The 16717-nt window shown below is 48.6% G+C and overlaps 1 protein-coding gene across 1 annotated transcript in view; it reads right to left on the bottom strand.

The window, feature by feature from the left end:
• The window catches only part of PRKCH (protein kinase C eta), a 113022-nt gene that overhangs the window by 82287 nt on the left and 14018 nt on the right, over nt 1-16717 (bottom strand). The window contains exon 2 of the mRNA XM_082762244.1: nt 3752-3815. Within this exon, the coding sequence (XP_082618370.1) occupies nt 3752-3815 (64 nt within the window). The remainder of the gene's footprint in view (nt 1-3751; nt 3816-16717) is intronic.

Here is a 16717-nt window from a genome sequence, read left to right as displayed (position 1 = left end):
AATAGTGGCTGAGGTTCAGTGAACTTGGTCATTTCTGTAGACAAACAATTAGCTCGGCAAGGAAACACCTCTCAAACGATTCACACGTTGGCCAGTTGGTGTGAACACCGGCAACAGGCACTGACCCTCCCTCTACCTTTGCTCAGCGAGAGCTTTCAGAGGCTTTCTCAAAGTTAGATTCTCCCCACAGTTCCCACTAACCCCATTATGTTTTTTTTTCTCCTTTCTCCACCACTGTCTATTGAAAGAAGTCAGAAGAAGATGCTGTGGAAGCACACGGATGGCTCAAAAAGTGGATCTACTGACACTGGCACATCCTTCTTTTTACTTTAGCTGACTTTTTTTTTTTCCTTCAACACCATGTTGCAGCTGAAGGCTACATTTCAAAGCAGGAAAGGCACCAGAATTACACCATGCTTGAGTCACAAGAAAATGAACAGAAGTCCTAAAACACCACCTTGACTGAAACTCCCTGTGTCTATGTGTTACCTTGATGGAGTCTAATGCAAACTCCTAATGTAGGCAGTATGGTTTTATGTGTACGTATAGACAGACATAGGCAGCCTTCACGTGGTCCCTGCCAAGCTGGCCATAACCAGCAGTGAGGACGTGGTAGCAGTTGTCCTCTCGACTGGGGCAAACAAGTGGGAAGCTGCCTTTTGGGCTTTCAAGTTGTGAGTGATTGACAGGCTGCTTTCCAAAAATTAAATTTCCAATAAACGTCTATCTCCACATTTCTGGGGAAAAAAAAAAAAAGGAACAGGAAACAATAAAAAACAATAAAATAAAACACGGTATTATAAAAAATATCTCAATGGTTTTAAGAAACCCTTCCCTGACTGATGCCTCAACTTCCCAACTTGGAAGGAGCGCAGTACAGTACCTGCACTTAGACTTGCCCTGGATTACATCTGCTCTTGGAAACCCTAAATATGACCACCCCATGGGACTGACCAGTCAAGAAAGGCCCCGAGAGCCCCCTCGTCTTCCTGCTCTTCCAGTTACTACAGAGGAAAGAGAAGTGAACTATTTCCAACATTGCCCGTTTTCCTCTGAAAGCAGAAGCAGTACTGACATCCAAGTTCTCCATCTCTCACCTTTGCGATCCCAGTAGCAACAAAACTTAGACAATTAACACCATTTCTAATGTCTTCTCACCCCTATTGCTGTCTAGGAGCCTCCAGTCTTCCAAGAAGAGTCAGCTCCTCCTAGCACACCTTTGTATCCTCCCTGATCTCTGGTGACAAACCAGGGACCTTCCCAAATTTGCTCTTCCCAAATTAACTCCAAAAAGCCATTCGCACATCCCCTACAGTCCCCTGCCAAAGCACAGCTGTAGGGAGCGTCCCTCAGAGGAGAAATGGTAAATGATCTGCCTGCATTGTGTGCCACAAGGGTGCTCACCAGACCCCAGCGTCCATATGTAGATGGAAAAAATGTGCGTTCTTTGACAGATAAAGAACTGAAAGTTGAAGCAATACTTTGTGGGCGGCCCAGATTTACACAGAAAGTGAGTTTCAACAGAAAACTGAACTCTGCTCTTCTCTGCCCTGCTGCAATGCCCTGCCAAGGGGCTGTTCTCCCCTCCACTCTTATTCCCTAATCCTCTGAAAACAAGAGGAGCAGACTGCATCGCTGCTGTAGCGAGAAGCCAGTGGCTTTCACTGTACACAAAATGCTGCTATTTGACTTCTTGCATCAATCATAGCCTAAGAACATCAGGACACCCTACAAATCAACGACACGCTGCTCACCAGCAGCCTCTGCTCCCACCAGCAGCACCACCACGTGCTGTAATGCTGTGCTAGGAGACGGGATGCCAAAGAGCCCATTCCCCACCAGCTCAATCCCAGACCAACACCCCTGCTACTCACCCGGCCTGCTGCCTTGAGCCACGGCTGCACAAAGCATCCCCACTCCTCCCTAACCAGCAGCCCCTCTCCCCCACCCACGGTTTCCCCCACTGCATCACATCTTGAAGAAAAGCTTTCCATTTAGATGCATCTAAGACACCATATTAGCCTGGAGGTTCCTTCTGCTAAGCCACCAAAACAAGCCAAGGAAAGGTCCTTGTAGCACCTCTGGGCATTATTCTCTCCTTTCTCTAGCTCTGGTCACTAAACAGGAGATAACAGCACTGACTAAAGCTCCTTCAGCCTCCTGAGATGCCCTTCAAAAAGCTGTTTCTCCTCCTTCTTGCTGTTGGTCATTTGTGGACATCCAATACAGAAGCTAAAATGCAGTTGTGCACCTGTGCTGCCCCAGGGAGAGGCAGAGGCACAAAGCCACCTGATATTTACTTGGAAAAGTTCAGCACAGTGGTATGTTACTCCCTGTCTTCTCCAGCACTCCCAGACCATACATTTCCTTAGGGGGTCAAAGCCAGGCTTGCTGCTCTCCCCTAACACACCTCCTGCAAGCAGCATTACGCCCTGCTCATGGTCCCTATGGGTACGAGCAGCCCCAGACTGCATGCAGAGATACCTGCAAAACCCTGCTGCTTCAGAGCACGCCATCTCTCTGCAAACCCTTGCCTGGCACTCAGGTACAGCTCAGCTGGTCACGCATTGGGTTCAAACACTTTAAAAGTCCGCAGCTGCCCTGCAAAGAGCAGCACACACCTGTGGTATGCACCACCTCTGATGAGCTGAGCTCTTTGTCAGCTCCCTGCCCACCACAGCAGGCTGCAGAACCAGCAGAGACACAGCTCCCCAGAAGGGTCAGAGCAAATCACGAGCTTACTTTCAAACCTGTGTTTGAAAAACAAAAGGCAGGGGTTCTGACACGCTTTGTCCTGGGCAGATAACGCAACACGTGAGCTACGTGAGCCACCAGCAGCCCCTGCAGCACCCACTGCATCCTGAGCCCTCCTGGCCTCCAGGACAGAGCGGTAGCAGGGTGAGCTGCCCCTGCAGCAGCCCTGGTGCTCCCTCTGATCCTGTGTAGAATGAGAGAAAGCATTAGAAATCCAGCACCCCGAGACTGAAGGTAAAGAGCAGTGGAGCAGGTCTTGCCGTGATTCTTGGCTCCTGTACAGAAAACATCCCCCAAAGTTCCAGGCTGCAGCTAAAACAAGTAACAACCACAAAGGTCTGAGGAAAATAAGCTTTTTTTTTTTTTTTTTTTTTTAGCCCTGTTCCAGCTTTCCTGGGTTCCTCCAGCACAGCTCACATCCACGCTTCCACCAGAGTTCACTGCTATCTCAACAAACAGCAGGGAAATTAAAACCATCACGCTATAAAAGATGGTTATGGAAAGAAGTATCTGCCCGGATACTTTTTCAGGGCAGCTTTTGCACTAAAAATTTTTCCAAGTTTCCTGTGCAAAGTGAACTCTGGGAACAGAAATGCACGTGAAGTAGATGGGAATCATTACGGAACAAAAGCCATCCAGATGTCTGAAACATGTTCTACATACTCCTGATCTCGCCCTTCAAGAGGCACGCAGGTGAAAAGTACAAGTGACAAAAACAATCCGTTTGAGGGACAACTTCAGATAAATAAAGCAGGCTGAGCATGAATCAACTCCCTGGGCCTGAGATCAGAGCAACAGCAGACCAGATGGACTGCAGCACGTGAGGTTAGCAGCAGCCCTTCCGAACTCGCCAGCCGCTTGAGAAGCCTTTGGTGTGCAACAATGTGCAGCCTGCATGGGCAAAGGTGTTCACTTGCACACTGCTTGGTGACTGATGGCAACAGCACACACCAAAGGTGAGCTGTTAACCAAAACAAGCCAAAAATAAGGCCCTTACCTTCTGTGAAGCTGCCGGTAAGGGTTATGACGACAAACACTTTACCTTCTGGCTCCAAATCCACCTGAAAAAGTAAAGGCAACGTTAGGAGATTGTTTTGAAAGATCCTACCAACATATGGTAACATATGAAGCTGAATGTACTCTCATGCACGCCCTTAATTTTACAATAAATTAAGCATCCATCCTTTAAATTGTTCAGTATTTTTAAGAAAAAAGGAGGAATCAAGTTCCTTATTTTTTAAAGGAGCTTTGAGTGTTGAATAGTCTCTTCCATTCAACACTCTTCTTCTTGCTAGAAGAAATAACGATGAAAATAAAATGAATTTTATAAGAAAAACTGGTTAATAGTGTTCCAGTTTGTCAGATAAATGAAGCGGTTATAACACTAAACACACAGAATTGTCTCAAAAGATTCACTTCTACCTGTTTAGTGCATTATATGCTTATTTCTTCCCTATTATCTTATCCCATTGAAATTGTTTCAGTCTCTCAAAATACCACCTGTCCCGGGGTAAACTCCCGTTTCTGATATAAATCACCTTTTGACCTTAAACCACAGAAAACAGGAAATGGTCAGTGCTGTTCCCTAAAGACTTGTTGTCATTTAATCTAAATGAGGTAGAGATACAGAATAAAATTGTAGGGATTTGAGACTCCATCCCAGTGTCAGTCAAGCTGTCCTCGAAAGGAGGGGGGTTGTTGGTGGTGGTTGTTTGTTTTGAGGTTAGCAGCTTTTCAGTTTTCAGTTACATTTTTAATTAAGGTCTTGTTTCTCTTTTTTTTTCACCAACTAAATTTTAGCAAAGTCACAGCTGAGAAGCCCTGAAGTTTGAGTCAACTGTCACACAGAAACCTCACTTAAAGGGGGAAAAGAAAAGCACCCCCTCCGTACACCCCCAAATTGCAAGGCTAAAATTAGGAGCTTCACACCTCGTGAGTATTGAGAAGCCGTGCGGAATGGGAACTCTGAAAATAGAGCTCTCTGGAGGGATGACTAAATAGCAGCGTTTCAAACCATTTCTGCTGTTGTGCAGTCACCTTTTCCTGGTCAGACAAAAAGACAAGCAAGCCTTCCCCATCAACAGCACCGACTTCCCTCACGGAGGTGCATTTAACACACCTTCGTGGGCAGCCTGATCTAGTGGGTGGCATCGCTGCCCATGGCAGGAGGGATGGAGCTGGGTGATGTGTAAGGGCCCTTCCAACCCAAGCCATTTTATTCTGTGATTTGTGTGCACACTGTGGAGAGAGCCAAGAGGAGATGCTCTGGGCAGACGACACACACCACCACTGCACTGCTCCTCAGCCTCAGATTTCTTGCTGAAGTCAAGAAGTTGTTTCCAAACTGTTGGGAATTTGTTAGCATGAGCAGAAGGAATGCATTTAAAGAAAGGAAGAGAGGACGTCCTATTGACGTGACTCCATCTCCAGAGCAGAAGTGACATATCTCCATCAGTGGGATGCAAATCATGGAAAGTAGGGAAAATCCTATCATAATGTTGATTGTATGGATACTGTATTTTCCACCCTCTAAGAAAAATAATATACACACACACGCACACCCCTCAGAAAACAAAACAAAACAAAACTGAATTAAATATTTAGCTTTGATTCGGGATTAATTTGGGGTTTGCAGGGGCTGCCTATTGCACTGGCTCACAGCAGGTGTGTTTTAACAGCCCTCTGTCTCCATTAATATGGAAAACATTCCCCCCAAGACTTCAACTTTAGTGATACCACGCACCATTTTTGTCTAAATTTCAGTTCACTGGGGAGACATGCAACTTTGAAAAGAAATTATTCTCTCAAAACACATAGTATTTATAGCATATACATACAGTCCCCCAAACTGATTTATGGACTATCAAGATTTTACGACTTAGGGCACAATCCTTGTTCACATCAGTTTCCAAATCATCCTTCAGTGTGTATCGTTTTTCTACCAACCTCTGTGGACAGTGCTATGTTAGACTCCTGCTTTCACATTCACAAAGAGAATCTTTTCTCGCTTCTTTTGAAATATAAGGTCTCCAGTGCAATGAGGAGCCCTCTGTTTTGTCCTGAAAACAAGGTTTGTCAAGATACAAGCAGCCAGCCTGAGACCAGGAGATGCAACAGAAGCCTCATTTGCCAGGGCACAGACAAAAGTTGGTCCCAGCTCCGTGACACACCTCGTTCTCCCTCCCTGCAGGTGAGATCCCTCTGCCCAGGGTAGCAGAGTCTTGCAAAACAGAAAGAAAAAAATATTGTGCAAGTAGTAGCAGGAGGCTTATAAAGCAATCTCTCTCCCCTCCAGACTTTGAGATTGAAGACCACTCAAATCCCCTACTCCAACTCAGCAGCCATGCTCATGTCCAATTTAAGAGCACTCAATTAAGAGGATGTAACTACACCCCAGACCTCCTCATGGCACATGTCGGCAGGATCTAATGAAACATTACAGCCGAAAGGCTCCAAAATGAGGAGTGAAGCCCCAACACACCAGGTGCTGCAGAAGGAGGATGTGTTTTGGCACACCAGCTCCCTGCTGGATGCAGGACTGACTGAACTGCTTAACATCTTCATCCCTTGGACATCTTTGTTGGTGACATGGGCAGTGGGATCAAATGCACCCTCAGCATGTTTGCTGGTGACACCAAGCTGTGGGCAGGGCTGCCATCCAGAGGGGCCTGGGCAGGCCTGAGAGCTGGGCCTGTGAAAACCTCATGAGGTTCAACAAGGCCAAGTGCAAGGTGCTGCACCTGGGCTGGGGCAATCCCAAACCCAAACCCAAGCTGGGCAGAGAATGGATTGAGAGTAGCCCTGAGGAGAAGGGCCTGGGGGTGGTGGTGGACGAGAAGCTTGACACGAGCTGGCAATGTGTGCCTGCAGCCCAGAAAGCCACCCGTGTCCTGGGCTGCACCAGCAGCAGCGTGGGCAGCAGGGCAAGGGAGGGGATTGTCCCCCTCTGCTCTGCTCTCCTGAGACCCCACCTGGAGCCCTGCACCCAGCTCTGGGGCCCCAGCACAAGGACAGGGACCTGCTGGAGCCAGTCCAGAGGAGGCCACGAAGATAATCAAGGGACTGGAGCCCCTCTGCTGTGGGGACAGGCTGAGGGTGTTGAGTGACAGGACAAGGAGTAATGATTTTAAGCTAAAAAGGGTAGGTTTAGATTAGATATTGGGAAGAAATTCTTTACTCTGAAAGTAAAGTGAGGCCCAGGCCCAGGCTGCCCCGAGGAGCTGTGGCTGCCCCATCCCTGGCAGTGCCCAAGGCCAGGCTGGATGGGGCTGGGGGCAGCCTGGGCTGGGGGCAGGGGTTGTGCCCATGGCAGGGGCTGGGATTCGATGGGCTGTGAGGTCCCTGCCAACCCAAACCAGCCTGGGATTCTGTAAAACCTACAGCCTGTGTTAGGCAAGAGGTTAAACCAGACCGTCTTAACAGTCTCCCTGGTCTGACACTGATAGCAGCAACAAGATAAGATACGATGGAATAAAATCATTGAATTTAATACTCTCCTGATAGAAGTGTGGCTTTTGGACCCGCCCTGATTTCCTTTAAAGATGAAATGTGACCAGCTAGGCAGCAGCCAAGCAGGTGTCTGAGATCAACCTGCAGCTACGTGGAAAGCGCCTGAAACAGAAAATCATCTCTGACCCAGAAAACCGAAAGCAAACTGGTGCCTTAATGCCTGACCACAGACGAGCCTGCCCGAAATCGTGGAGGGGCCTCATGCTGGCTCCTGGCACTCGAAGCCCTGGAAGCTGCAGTGCTGCTGAGAGCAGACGATGCTCACGCACCACGGTGATACATCGCTGAGCTGCTCGCTAAACCGAGGCCCTGGGGCCAACCTCTGCGATCCCCGTGGCATGGCTCCTGGTGCTCCTGGCCCTGATTTACACCTTCATTAGTGCCTTTCGTGCTTAGTGCTGCAGCTACAGGAACAGCCCGCGCTTCAGGATAGCCCTACCGAGCCAGCAAGTGACCACAGCCACGTTTGGGCACGAGGAAATGTGCCTGCACCAATCTGAAGCCGGTCACCCACAAACGAGAAGTGTGGCACCCCACTTCTGCCCCCAAAAGGAGGAACTCCTAACACAAGCTCTCCTTCAATCTCTTCAGACAGTGAAGAGCATCTATCACTAGCATGCACGTCCCCAGAGCGAGCAGATTTCTCACTAGGCTCTGCATTTAATGCCATTTGAGCACTTCAGAAGGATGCAGCTGGCAAGAGCCTGGCCGTGCAGCCACAAAAGGGACACCCCTACCCAGTAGAGCTGCACCCATGGGATCCAGCAACTCACACACCATGCACCCACCAAGCTTTGCTTCTCGTTTCTTTCCTTTCTTTTCTTCCCAGCATCATCTGTGGCTGCTTAAAGACAAAACCCGTGTTTTTGGAGAGAAGCAGGAGCCACAGAGTTATTCTTGGCAGAGTTATTACAGCCAAAACCAGGCCGTGCAGTCAGTTTGGGTCAGTTGAAGCCGATGCTGGAGAGGCTCAGGGAAAAAACCACCAGTGTGAAGATATGACACAAAGGAGGAGCTGTGCATGAAATGTGAGATAAACGATAAGGGAATGTGATCATCTGCGTGTACTTGACAGTGATATTCACAGTGCACTACGTGGTATTAAAAGAGAGGGTGCTTCTACAGAGCCAAGTTTCCTAACGCCCAGATCTATTTGGTACAGGATGCCTTCCTTTAGGAAACAGCATGCTGCCTGCAAGGTCTAGTATCGGAGCAGCGCATCCACCACAGTGGCAGAAGTCCTGCTACGCTGGGAGAAGCATGATTTCTTTGGCACGTGGAGTACTGAGAGTGCTGCAAGGTGCTGATCTCCAAACAAGCGAAGCGGCGGCGTGCGGTGCAGCGAGCAGCCCACACGGTGCAACAGCATACGATGGGCACGCGTGGCTGTAACCGGTAATCATGTTCCCCACCCTGGTGCTTTCATGCCCAGAGAACAACCAGAAGAAAAACATGGACTTTTTGGCTCTTTCAGGGGTAAATTGGCAAAGTTTTAGCTACCTGGGAGAGGAGTACGGCTTATCAGTCGTGAAACCTTTAATCAGCACCCTCTTGTAGTTCAAGGAACTGGAAGATGGCACATTTCTCTGTAACTAACCATGGGTAAGATGGACTGTTCAGGCTTACTAACCCCCTTTATATCTGTAAGAACACAGGATTTTGGCCAAGAGCTGAGCCTATACTTTAACTGCTGTTGAACTTTGCAGACATACCTAAGAGAAAACAAGCGCTGGAGGATTTTGGCAAGTGAGCTGGAAAGGAGCAGGTATGGAGGGATGAGTTCAGCTACGGTTTCATTAAGCTCTCGTTGTGAAATGCAGCACGGCTCAGCACAGGACCATGGAGGACTTTTCTCAGTAATTCAAACCACTTACACCGTGGCCCATGCCTGAACTTGCTCAGATCGCTCAGCTCCGTGCGACTTCAAAGGGAGCTGCGAGGGATCTGTTTCCCACAGGAGGGGCCCCAGTCAATCATCTCACACACACCTTCTCCCCAAAAGGACGGCATTAACGTCACTCCAGACAACGAGGCAGGTGTTATTAACTCCCCTTCTCCCCTACCTGTGTTAAAAATAAATAAATAGTTCAGCAGCAAACGAGGGAACAGATGCAGCGAGACCAAAACAGGGCTCGTTAATCATATGCCTTCACACACATCACAAAAACTGGTCGTGCGTGATTCATCAATGGAAGAGGTTTGGAAAACAATTTCAGAAGGAGGGTAATCTCTCAGGCAACGTATCAACACCCAACTGAAGCATCCGCTGAACTCGACGAGCAGGTATAGTCAGTCGGCCTCGCAAGGAGCCTGGCATGCCTCTCCGAAAACCTCCCCGCCGATGGGAAGAGGCAAACGCCAAGGGTGGCTGCCTGCCTCTGAGCCTCTCCGAAATGGGAGCCGCGTAAATGTGAGTCAGATGGACCCCCGGGATAAAAAGATATCTGCAATTAATATCGTGCATCTGGCACGAACGGTAATTCCTGTACACTTAAAAGGGGATTTTTTGGTCCCCTCCCCACAACAGATCATCCCGGCTGGGAAGCCTGATCTCAAGTAGGCTGAAATCAATGGAGCTCTTTTTATTGTCTTTGGATCAGACACAAAAGACAAGTCGTTTACCCTGGAGCCCTGAACATCCTTTCTCCCATTGCTGCCCCGTCCTTTCTTCCCCGCAGGCACAATTAGTCAGCATCCTAGAAGCACAACCTTTTTTCTGAGCCATGTCAATGCTGACGTGGCTTCAAAAACAGAACACGCCAGACACTTGCAGTGAATAAAGCAAATATAAAAGCTACCTGGGGACTTAATTAGCTTAATTAAACAAGTAGCTATATCTTTTGACTTCCTACACAATTTTTACATTTAATTAACAGAGCTGCATATATAATCACTCATTTGTAGAGACAATTCCCAAGGCTCTGTTCAGTCGTGAAGCTGAGAGTCTGGAAGAGCCTGGGTTAGTCCAAAGCTGTTTTTTCACATGCCTCTAGTTACTTCTTTTCTTTTTTTCTTGTTCAAGCTCCTACCCAGTCATGCTTATGGAATGTCAGCTCTTTCTGCATTTTAATAACGCAGCACCTCCACCTGAGCATGCTTCGATTGGACGGGGCAAGTAGCAACTTTCTCAGCCCAACACGCATCGGGATTAATCAGGCCCTCTCGGGTGTTTTGAGCCTGACAGACACCTGCCTATCAAGTGAAACACCTTCAAAAAAAATCCCTAGAGCTCTCGAATAGAAAGAGGATTTTACATTTCCAGACCGGCAGCGGATTAAGGCAGGTTTCCTAAAAACGCACCGCATGCATTAGGATTGAAACCTGGGTGCCTAAAAAGCCGGGGGTGCCAAATGTCTCCTCGCTGCCGCCGAGTGCTTAGGGCACTCGCTTCCACCCAGGTGCCAAGGGCACCCAGGGTTGTTTCTGTGCACTCCGGGGACCTTAAATGACACCGTCTGGTGCAAAGCAGTGCCCCTAGCCCCCATCCCAGCCGAGCTGGGAATCTGGAGCTGCCCCACAGCCGCTCCTACCAATTTTCACTTGTGACACCAGAAACCTGGGCTCCTACATCCCGCCTGTGCCTGCAACCGTCCGAGTTTCAGTGGGAAAAAGAAACTCTCCCAGTGACTGCTACTGCCGGGTGTTGGACGCTCTGGAGGTAAACCCACAAATGGGTGGAAAGTTTGTCTCGCTCCTAACTCCTACAACCAGTTATTCCGGCTATTACTGTAATATTGTCGTTCTAATGTTTTGTTCCGGGACACCTGTTTAAAATATTACTTTTGTTTTCAGTCAGGCTGCATAATTATAAGCTGAGTCCCAGCCATGAACAATCAGGGATAACTAACCACTCTTAGCTAATCCCGGACTCTTTAATCAATTTTAGCCTGGTTTCACTCGAGATTCCCCATCTCAACAGGAGACCTGCTCCGAAGAGGAAGGGCTACAAGGCGACTTATCCTTTCCCATGAAGGCTCCTGCCAAGAAAACCTGCTTGGTGGGCTACAAATAAAATATAGATAAAAAAAAAGGAGGTTCCAAACCTTATGAAAATTAAAAAGATAAAAAAAAAAACATTTTCAGAAGCAGAAGCCAAAGCCTGCTCCTACTCGAGGTACACCATCTTATATTGCTTTTGAGAAGCCCTACCTCTAAAACAAAACAATGAAGGATTTATCGTGAATTATAGTAGTTATGATCATTAATGAATGATTTATTAATGGTTGCAGGTGGGTGCTTTTTACAATATTTGGGAAAAAGAGTGTTTGTATAAAATTAAGAGTGAGAGACAAACAATTGTTTGAAGAACCATTTGAAGAACCCTACACTCTTATAGAAGACAACAGCTACTGTCCAGAGGGATTTCAGATCTTCCTGAGTTATATGGTGGGGAGATGGAGGACTGGGGAAGGTTCAACAGTACTGAAGCTTGTCCAGGACGAAGTATTGTCCCCAACAACGCCTTCTCTGAAATTTCTGAAGGAACGGGTTTTTGTTAAGTCAAACTCAAAGCAACTTGGGGAAAATAATCAGGCAAAGTGACATGTACACAACCAAATTCTGCTACAGAGGAGGTCCCTCACCCCCAGTCACACGGGGACAGAAATCCCGAGGACGGCAGGCGGGCTGTGAAGGCGGTGCAGGAGATGACCGGACCCTAACACGAGGGCTCTGTTTGTGTGGGCCCAGCCCAAGCGTGGGACAGCCCTGCACATCTACCCACAACCGGCAGCGCAGGTGCTGAAGCTCCCACCTCGAGGCCTTTGTTCTTGAGGCAGCGGGTGTTTTGTCAGCCCTGGGAGGAAGGGGCTCTGCTTGCTGCTGCCACCTCGCTCTCGGCCGCCTCGGAAGCGGGGCGCGCAGCCCCAGCACACCGCAGCCGATGGCCGGGGCGCAGCCAGGCGAAGGCGAGCGGCTTCCTGCCCCCCGGCACGTAGCTGTGAGGGGGGAGAGCCCGAGAGCAGTGCTGCTTCCACACAGAGACAGCCAGCGAGCACCATGAGGCCAAGGCTTCCCCTTTTTGGAGAAGCTGTGGGGAGCAGAGAGGAGCGAGGAGGCCCAAAGCCTGCTCGGAGCCAGGGGGGCTCCGCTTCTACACCCGGCAGGCCAGCGGCAGCTCGCTGGCCCTAGGGACCATCAGCTGAGCATGAAGAAAGCTTGGGAAGCGAGCAGAGGTGGGCACGGGTTGCTCTATGCCAGCCCCGAGCATCCTCATGAGCCAGCTGATCGCAGAGAAGGGCGGCAGGAAGGCAGCACCCCAGGCGGCCCCACAAGACACCCCCGGGCCTCTTTCCCCCTCAGGTTGCACGGCTGTAGCCCACATGAAACAAAAATCACACGGGCAGGACATATTTTGCCTTTCCCTATCACGCATGTGTACAAGCAGAGGCTTAGCTCTTCTGCACGAAGTAATAAACATAGATCTTGCTTGGCAATAGCAAACCAAATACCACCACATCCATCCGTCACGGGATCCTCCTCCCAACTATTACTGCCCTCTTCCTAAAGCTATTATTTTTTATTTTTTTAAAAGGTTTGAGGAAAACACAGATTAATTTCCTGAAAGAAAGATGCTGACAACAATGCAGGACCACTAACTTAAAGGGTGGCAATATAGGGCTTGATTTTAGCTGCTTGAAAACTCGGTTACAGTAAGCACGGCCATACCTGGTAACTGCTGACTGTCGGCTTTACACATGCAATGTATGGAAATCTGCCTACAAACACCTATATATGCAATTGCAGGTAAAATAGGCTGAAAGTAGGGCAAGATCTCTGTTCTTGGTAGGACTTAGGCCCTTTGACAAAAAAAAAAATCCAATTTCCACTCAATGAACACTAACAACAAATCAAAAAACCTCAACAGCCTGTTGCTTAGCAAGGGAATCAAAACTATTACCAATGAAATAAAAATCCTCCAACAGCCACAGAGCCACTGAGGCATCGTCTTAGCTGTTGTGCTCTGACACATTACTTGCAAAGGGACAACGTTGACAACTCGAAGTTTAGGTCTCTGAGGTCCCAGTGCAGAAGGTACTGTTTTCTATCTCTGAGTTCCGGTGAGGATCAAACATATTTTCCATCATCTTTATTAACTCGGTCTAATTTGGCAGAAAACCCAGGAAACTGTGCCAGTTTTACTGCCCACGGTAATAGAGAAATAAATCAGTGACGGGTGCCAAGCAGGCATGCTAGTGGCACTTCCCGTTTGGGAACGGTCCAAGGGCTGCAGCAACGAGCCGGGGAGCGGAGTTTCCTCAAAATACAAACACCGCTGACACAGCTCCTCACTGACAGAGTGTCCCTGGACAAGGAGGTGGCAGCTGAGTGCGAGAGTGTGAGCCCAGCGAGCCCAGGAACACGGCAGAGACTTGGGTTTTGCCTGGAGAGAACCAGAAGAGGCACCAGAAGGAAAGAGAGAGGGATAAACAAAAAGTCTGGGCTCTTGGTCTCCAGAAGTCTTCCAAGGCACTGCACTCACCTGCAGTTTTAATTAACCTTATTAACAAATCCAAGCTGGCCTATGAATGATTCATTATTTTAAGCTAAGCAGCAAAGTCTGCATCATGCTCTGAGGTTCTCTGTTCAAGGCACAGTCGCTGGTCACCTCGGGACTGCCAGCCACTCGGCTACAGCACGAAAGTGCTGAGTAACTTGAGGGAAATCCACGGACTGTACAATGCAGAATGGGGCCCTCAATATCCTCTTAATGAGTCTAACCCAAGGCATGGTGGATGCCTAAAAGCAGCTGCAAAACTCTGCAAAGAATCCATTTGCAGTTGTCTTCTCAGTGACTTCCTCAATTACACACTTATTTTGTTCTCCAGTGCTTAATGCTGGAAAATATTTTCTTATTCTTCACAGGTTTTATTACATCATCTCGAACTGCTGTGAAATTCTTCTCATTCAATTCTCCATTAGGTGTGTGTCACTATTTCTGGAGCATCTTCTTACTGAACACAATTCACTTTGGTGCACTGCTGCTTCCCCATTTTTGCCCAGTAGCAGCAGCTTCAAAGGGTCCTCGAGTGCAATTAGATAAATATCTCGCTGCCTAAAGCCTGAGCACAGGAAGCTGGGGTTTCACGATGCAGGGGTTCAAACACAAACCAAAAAAACATTGCAAAGGGCTTGATTTGCAGGTACCTGCCCCCTCCTTCCCTCAGACAGCAAGCATTTTGGAGATCTGTATTAGTGGAAGGCCTTGCAATACCCCACACTGTCAGGTTGGCAAATGTTGTGTTGGCTGAAGGCAGAGCCAACAGCTATCTGTTCTGATCATCACTCACCTTGGCTCAACTTCCAGAGCTGCTGTGAGACCACACTGGCAACAGCTAAAACCCCAAAGGTGGATGGTGGGGAATCTCTGCACCAGAAGAGGTTTTTGCCTGCTCGCTTTCACTCGGGGAAGCTTCCTACTCGGGCTGCCATTCCCCTGCTGCAGGCAGGGTGGGATAGGAAAGGAGCTGCACACATGAAATAACTCTCCACCTTTTCACCCAAAGATCTCAAAGCCCCTTGAGGTGCTGGGGGAAACCTTACACTGTTACAGACAGGGAAAGCAACGTCTGGAGACTGCAGAAGCAGAGCTAGTAACGGTGCTTGTGGTCTTCAGAAACCTAATCTCACCCTCTGCACAGCAGGCTTGCAAAACTGCAAGGAAGGCTCTGCAGTACCTATGCAAGCAAATCGTGTCTGTGATGCTGTGATTCTGTGACTTCAGAGGTCCAGACGTCAAGAAGAGCCAACTGCTCCTTTCTTGAACGAGAAGCTGCCTCTCCCCACGGCACCCGAAGCCGTCATTCTTTTCTGTGACTGCAAAGCCTTGCTCTAAGTGCATTACTGGGGAAAAAATAAGGACAACAGCACAAATAAAAAAGCGCCCTGTCAGTATTGCAATGAATTAGCTTACGTGCACAATCAGGTTATCAGTAATACTTCTGACAAAATGCATGGCTTCCACCATCAGGGCTCAGCGGTGTGCCGGTCTTTAGAACAGATCCCGTGATGGATATCCCCACGCAGAGCCCTAACTGCATTACGGATCCTTAGTGAGGGGATGAATAAGAGGAAGGAGTTTCAGCAGCTTTTGAAACCTGGTATGGGCTGTGACACCGTGGAGAAGCCCAGCCTCCTATGCTCCGACCATTCTTTCCCAATTTTAAATTAATCTCAGTGACTTCTTCCCTCTTCATCTGGCAGTTTCTTTGCCCTGGAACAATGAGGAACTGAACTACCTTTTACATCCAGCCGATATTAATCCACCACACCTCCTTTTGTGTTCCACGTTGCAAGTTGATTAATAAAATGATTTGAGAGAGAAGACATGAAAACAAGCTAACGAATATGGGTGGTGCCTTACAGGACACAATCTACTCAGGGCACAGGGAAAGGTGGAGGAGAAAGTTGAAAGCAGTTCAGACTGCACACTAACTCCTCTCCCCTTCCTTACCACAGCTCATGGGATCGTTTACCATCCTTGGTACAACACATCCCAGAACATCGTGTAAAAGCAGGAGCAATTTTTGGCCACATAACCAATTAGATGCTTCTGAAGGTACAAAGAAGGAGTGCCAAGGCATGCGTTACTCCCCCAGCATTCCTGAAGGTATGATGCTCGCTCCTGCTGTCCAGATGTTGCCGCTCGTGCCTGCGCTCTAATCCCACGACATCCAGCGCTGGGAGTCATCGGCAAGTCCTCATGGAGCACGAAGAACGCAGGTTGGGATCCAGCACGCAGCTGGCAACACCCAGGCAGGACAAGCCATTGCCAGCATCTGCTTTGTCAAGTTAGCTCGTGCCCTATTTGTATGGTGGTTTTTCTTTGTGTGTTTGTTTTTCTGTTTGTTTAGTGGCTTGGGGTTTTTTTTGGGCGTGGGTACAATAACATATTTCTGTACAAAAGCGGCTAAAAGAAGGGTGCATGGATGAGGCTCTTCATAGTGAAGGACCAGCTCGTATATTCGTACGGAGCAAATTAGGAAAAAAAAAGTATTAAAATCCTGGAGCCAAGCACTGCAGTAAGAGACAGACTGTTCAGGACCAGGCAATTTTTAACCCCAGCAAGTCTGTGATTACAGTTTTCCTCATCTACCTCATGAGGGAGATGATCTCAGCACGCACTTGTGACCGTACAGTCATAGCCGTGACTCCGGCAAGCGGGCTGAGACAGGAAGGAGCTGAGAAGCACCAGCCCCCAGCCTGCTGCGGGCCGCTGGGTGGGTGACGAGGTGCAGCATCACTGTGGGAAACGCTGCTCAGCTGACCCAGCCATCTGCCTCCATCCGAAGGAGGATGCACTTTTGGGTTTCGCGTGCAACTGCGAGCTGACAGGCGGCATGTCAGCAGCTAACGACAGCGCGTTGTCACGTATTTCCCCTCGTTAATATTTCTTTTTCCCTTTCCGAAGCCTGGTTGTGAGATGAGAAAGCATTTCGCAATGTGGCCAAGATGT

The sequence above is a fragment of the Aythya marila genome (assembly GCF_965140915.1).
Source record: "Aythya marila genome assembly, chromosome: 5".
NCBI classification, from domain to species: Eukaryota; Metazoa; Chordata; class Aves; order Anseriformes; family Anatidae; genus Aythya; species Aythya marila.
The sequence above is the reverse complement of the archived record's forward strand: the minus strand, read 5'-3'. Positions and strand labels throughout refer to the sequence as shown.